Source organism: Gymnoscopelus braueri (assembly GCF_963280865.1).
Source record: "Gymnoscopelus braueri genome assembly, chromosome: 9".
NCBI lineage: Eukaryota > Metazoa > Chordata > Actinopteri > Myctophiformes > Myctophidae > Gymnoscopelus > Gymnoscopelus braueri.
In genome coordinates this window covers 45,558,103-45,564,645 of record NC_137610.1, presented here as the reverse complement: position 1 = coordinate 45,564,645, position 6,543 = coordinate 45,558,103, and the positions used below count along the sequence as shown (strand labels likewise).

General features: G+C 45.4%; 1 protein-coding gene across 1 annotated transcript in view; it reads right to left on the bottom strand.

Annotated features, from left to right (window-relative positions):
* Positions 1–6,543, bottom strand: part of hipk2 (homeodomain interacting protein kinase 2) — a 148,441-nt gene that overhangs the window by 20,568 nt on the left and 121,330 nt on the right. Inside the window, exon 10 of the mRNA XM_080437405.1 lies at positions 5,291–5,412. Coding sequence (XP_080293531.1) covers positions 5,291–5,412 — 122 coding nt within the window. The remainder of the gene's footprint in view (positions 1–5,290; positions 5,413–6,543) is intronic.

Genomic DNA, 6,543 nt, shown 5'->3' with positions numbered 1-6,543 from the left:
CAGTGTACAAATGGAACCAAATGGACCCGTGAGGGTCCATTTGATTCCATTTGTACACTCTCAGAGGTATGGGGCTCCGTGGCGTGGACTAATGCGTATAAAACTGGGGGTCCTTGAAATTAATTCGAATCCATCCATCCATCCATCCATCTCTCCCTCCCTCCATCCATCCATCCCTCCATCCCTCCATCTCTCCAGCTCACTCCATCTCATCTCTCTCTCTCTCTCTCTCCCTCTCTCCATGGCCACTCCACATTCCTGTGTGTCGCTGCCTGGTGGGCGTGTGTCTGTGTTGTGTAACTGGCCTGTCTGCCCCCTGAAACGGTAACCCAGTTAGGAGGAGTCCCCCCCCCCCCCCCCCGCTTCCCTTTCTTCTCAGAGCCCATAGCGATGGCCGCGGCAGTGCAGACCCCCCCCCAACCTTCCACCACCAACCAACCACCACCCCGGACCCCCTTCGCCTCCCGCGGGGTGAAAACCCTTTGTCACCTCGGGGCTCTGAAAGCCTGGGCTCTCTGCACTCCAACCAATTGTTTCCACATTTTCTGCATTCCTGCTCTGGATAAAAGTCCTGCTGGCCTACCCTCCCTCCCTCCCTCCCTTCCTCCCTCCCTCCCTCCCTCCCTGCCTCCCTCACTGCCTCCCCTGGAGGATAGTAACTAACTACATTACTCCAGTACTGTAACTTCATTCAGTGCCACTGGACGTCTAAGACGTCCGTTGATATAAGCCCTGAGTGCCACTGGACGTCTAAGACGTAAAAAAAAAAAAAAACATTAAACATGTTCAGAACCCAAGATATGATGATTTGAAGATTTTCTGCTCCATTCACTCTTTGTTTAACTTCTTACTGAAAAAGGCTGTATCTCGGCTCCTAAGCACTTCATAATTTTTTACAATGAATTTTGGCTGTGGCACTCAGAGCCAAAATTCCATAAATAAGCTGGGCACTGAATGAGTTGTTAAGTAACATCGGGCACACATGTTTGTATGTCCGAAACTGAACAATGTGGGCTATTTGTATTTTCTGTTTATTTTCCTTTCTGTTATTTTATTGTGTTGTTGTTTTTCATTGTGATATGGATGGATCTTCCTGGGTCTGAAATAAAGATTGAATTGAACGTATAATTTTTTAGGTACTTTACTTGAGTAGGTCTGTTTCTCAATACTTCTTACTCCCACTACATCTCAGGGGCATATTGCGCTACGATTATATTAATACAATCCTTTGACGACGTCAGTTACTGTTAGATTTTGATTATTGTTATTATGAAACATGCGTTAACCAGTTAAGCCCTATTTTTCAATACTTTGTCTGCTTCGTCTCGAAAATAGACGATCTGCAGGCAAGGGCAAATTTTCAAAAGAGTTTGACAGATTTTGCGTTGTGAGCTTGTAGATCAACTATTTTCACCGTCTATATATATATAAAAAATAATAATAATAGGAAAAGGGATGGTTTTGCGCATGCAAACATTTTGGATGTGCCTCCCTGCAGCCCTCCTCCACTCTGCCCTCTCTCTCTCTCTCTCTCTCTCTCTCTCTGCACTGAGCCCAGGGTGCATGGGGGGCAGGGTGGGCTGGCAGTGCCAGGGCCATGGGGGGCAAGGCCAGGCTCTGGGGTGGGGAAATGCGCTGGAGGCTCTCAGACTGCTATACTAAGAGAAGCAAACATATACCCAGTGGAGTCCTCCCACAGCGAGTGGAAACATGCGCGCGCGCATGCGCACACACACACACACACACGCACACGCACGCGTTCATACCACACAACCAGTTATTAGGTGTGCAGCTCGCTGGCCTATATAAACCATCTGCTTGTGTTAACTACAGTCTGCAGTTGTTTAACATGTGTGGAGGTTGTAGTGGTTGTGTGGTTGGTGGTAAACCATACAGCGTGAAGCGTCGTAAAAGCTTGTAAATCGGCTATTTTTGAATATGTTTGCCTACTCTATGGCAATGCACAACATAGGAACGCCATGGGTTGAAGGTGGTTGAATTTCCCTGTAACTGCACTAATAGCTAGAAGGTAATCTAAATGAGAGACTGTATAAGGATTACACATGTTCTCTCTCCCCACCTACAGCACAGACACTACAGCACAGACACTACTGCACCAGATTTCTCGTACAACAACTATGATCTTCTCTCTTAAAGGTTTAATGACATTCACTTTTACACCACATTCAAAGTCTTTGTCCTGGTCCTTCAAAAGTGTACAAAAAGTTTTAAGTGAAAATTCCATTCCAGTAATCAATGGCAGGTGTTTTTCTCTCACATTTCTAAAGCCTTTTCAACTGCAATGAAAAAAGAAATCTTTGCCTGCGGGTGTCGCTGGTGAGGGATTTTGCCTGTCAATCATCGCCTCTGCTCCGCCCCCCCCCAAAGGAAAGGATAGGGGAGGGGAGGGGCGAGGAGGAGAGTGGGCGGGATTAATCGACTGTGACCTCACTGTCGAAGGGCCAAGCTCAGATTACTTTTCAGCCTAATTATTCAGAAAACCCCAGACCACAGAAAATCCACTGAATGTTCTAAGTTCAGGTTTTTTGGGTGTAATTGAAGTCATAAAACCCCAAATAAAACATTGAAAATAAAAAAAGTGAAAATGAATGTCATGATACCTTTAATGTGGTTCCCTGGCACCAAACGCTTTTCAACTGAGGGGTGAATACCTATCAATTTGGGTGTCCTTGACAGGTTTGAGAACCACTGGTTTTATGGCATGTAGTCATCATAATCGTCTCTGTTCGGGTGGAAACCTCACATGTCCAAAAACTGTTACTTTTACAGGATTCAAATTCAAAAACGGCAAAAGGTAGCAGATCTACAAGCTCAAAACGCGGCGCAAGCTTGGAGATCTGTTACTTTTGATGCTTTCGTGTGACGCTGTAGGATGATAAAGTAGGCCGTTAATTTACGGGGGATTTTGCCCGACAGCAACGATATAGAAACGATATAGAAATGCACGGTACATTTTCTTCCGCCACTAGACACGGTAGTTAACATCAACGTACTGTAAGTTGGTCAATTTTAAGCACACTAGGCTGGTTAGTGGTCTCTGATTGGTCCATGTTATGCACACTAGGCTGGTTAGTGGTCTCTGATTGGTCCATGTTATGCACACAAGGCTGGTTGTTGGTCTGTGATTGGTCCATTATGCACACTCGGCTGGTTAGTGGTCTTTGATTGGTCCATGTTACGCACACTAGGCTGGTTAGTGGTCTTTGATTGGTCCACGTTATGGACCAATAGGCTGGCTAGTGGTCTTTGATTGGTCCATGTTATGCATGTTATGCTAGGCTGGTGATGTTGTGAACCCCCCTGGTTGGTTGCTCACTGGATCCTCTGAGGCCTGTAATTTGGAGCGGCTGACTTGGAACAAGCCCTGGAGCTAATCACCATTTGGTATCCGACAGATTAGCCCTCTCCATAGGAACACTGACACACACACACACACACACGCACGCACACACACACGCACGTGCATGCACACGTGCGCACACACGCACACACACGCGCGCGTATGCACGTACGCACGCACACACGCACACACACACACACACACACACACACACACACACACAAACACACACACACACACGTTTATTACTATACTTGTAAGGACACAAACATCTTAGGATAGTATATCAGCTATTTTTCCGCTCATGACATCACTGCACAACTAAGTATAGAAAAGGGAAAACAACCCTAACCCCAAACCCTAAACCTAACCTCTAAATGTCTAATCCTAACACTAACCCCAACCTGAATCTTTTCCTAATTGTAAGCCTATAACTCCACATAAAACAATAATTTCTCTTGTGAGTAACCACAATTTTTCTGTGGTCTGTTTCTCAAATTGTACTATACTTGTGTGGGGACATTTGGTCCTCAAAAGTATATGAATACAAGTACAAACACATGCACACGCACGCCCCACACACACACACACACACACACACACACACACACACACACACACACACACACGCACGCACGCACGCACACACGCACGCACGCACGCACACACACACACACACACGCACACACACACACACACACACACACACGCGCGCACACACGCATGCACGCACACAGAGCTTTGCTGCTTGCCTACCTACTGCATGATTAACTGGAGATAAGGGAACTCTTCAAACTCCCAGGTTTCTCAAAGATATTTAAAGCCCTCGTGGAAATTTCCAGAGGGACAGAGGTGGCGATGACAGCGGCCGGCCTCATGTGTGTGTGTTTTCCATGCGTTTCAGCCACACTCCTGTTAGCGGGGACTCCTCCTGTTAACCACTTAAGGCCTATATAATTCGTCCTACGCAATTTATAATGTTCACCTATATTGACATGCCCAAAATAGGGACGCAGTGTGGGGTTGGAAGTGCTTAAATGTTTCTCTCTGTTAAAGGCCTTCAGCCTCGATGGTTACAGACTTTATATGCCTTCATGTGCATTAGACTGTGGCAGCCTCCAGGAGAGTGGGAGAAGGAGAGAAAGAGAGAGAGAGAGAGAGAGAGAGAGAGAGAGAGAGAGAGAGAGAGAGAGAGAGAGAGAGAGGGAGGAAAGAGACAGCGAGAGGGAGAGAGGGAGAAACAGACAGATAGACAGACTGATGCACGGGAGAGTGAATGCATGCATGTCCAAATAGCTGCCAGCAGGGGGCAGTGCCATGAGCATTATGTGTTTCCCTGCCTTCATCCATGGCTTGTTAGTGGTTCTACTGTATGTCTGGAAATGTGTCCTGGAGGACCTAAGTACCTGGTGTGTGAAACTAAAGATATATGAAGCTGTGGCTCTATTGACTGATGTGTGAAACAACAGATAATATGAACCTCTGGTTCTATCTTCACTGTGTGATACTACAGATATGTGAAGCACGTGGCTCTATCTTACCTGGTGTGAAACAAACTACAGATATATGAAGCTGTGGCTCTATCTTACCTGTGTGAAACAAACTACAGATATATGAAGCTGTGGCTCTATCTCTTACCTGTGTGAAACAAACTACAAATATATGAAGCTGTGGCTCTATCTTACCTGTGTGAAACAAACTACAGATATATGAAGCTATGGCTCTATATCTTACCTGTGTGAAACAAACTACAGATATATGAAGCTTATGGCTCTATATCTTACCTGTGTGAAACAAACTACAGATATATGAAGCTTATGGCTCTATCTTACCTGTGTGAAACAAACTACAGATATATGAAGCTGTGGCTCTATCTTACCTGTGTGAAACAAACTACAGATATATGAAGCTTATGGCTCTATATCTTACCTGTGTGAGGAGACCGGGCTGGATCTGCAGGGGCTGACCAATGGGGGCCTGCGTCACTATGGGAACCGCGTTATCCATACGCACCGAGTAACCCGTGTGCTTGGATGGAGACGCCTGCAGACCTGCATGCATGGAAAACACACACTGTATTACCATACTTGTGAGGACATCAATACTTTAGGATGGCGCTTTTATGAATGCAATTTTTAACTACAATTTCTAACCCTAAACCTAAAGCCGAAAATAGCTGATCTACAAGCTCACAACTTGTGAGCTTGTAGATCAGCTATTTTGGGTGCGTGCCCCCCGGCATGCAACCAAGTATAAATACAACCTACCGGGGTATCCTCTACATGCCTAATCCTAACATTAACCTACAACCCGGATCTTTTCCCAACTGTAAGCCAAACTCCCCAAATTATTATTATTTTACCATAAAACAACCATTTCTCTCAAAATTGTCCTCACAATCATGGTTTCTCAAACTCTACTAGACTTGTGGGGACATTTAGCCCTCACAAGTATATTAATACAAATACACACACACACACACACACATAAGCACAGGGGGGAGACATCAACAATGCAGCACATCACGTCGACAACCCCCTATAGTCACTTGGCAATTGTGCTATTGTATGTGGGAAAGGCTTCAATAGCCAGTCATGGAAGAGAACAGGCCTTTATGTGTGTACACATTGATTTATCTGGATTCAAACACAGCCCCTGTGTCACTACACACACACAAATAACACAGAAAAAACACACAAACTGTCGTCATGGAAATAGGGAGGGAGTGGGGGGAAAAAAACAACACTTGTAATAACGGTTAGAACAACAACAATAAACACTATTTCAGCCCCTGTAGCTGTGAAGCTGGTGGACTGTGGCACCATAAAGACAGGTGAGAAAAGCCTCACGCAACGATATAAAGATTCCTTTGGAATGACTAATTGCCTCGCCGGCTCGTTATTGGATCCCGGCTGCGTATTTTTACGGGCCGACAAGGGCCGTGGGCGTGTCAGGCAACGTTGCAGGAACACAAAGGGACACTGCTTGTAAAAACGAAGCTATTTGACTATCTGTGGCACCAGCAGCTACACCGCTATTTATAGCAGCCATTCTCAAACCTTTTTAATTACAATTCACAATGCGTTGCTGTCGGGCAGAAACCTCTTATCTCCATACTTTAACTTTTTGTGTTTTTTTTTTCCTGGAAATTAACGCCCTACTTGCTCATTCTACAGCGTCAC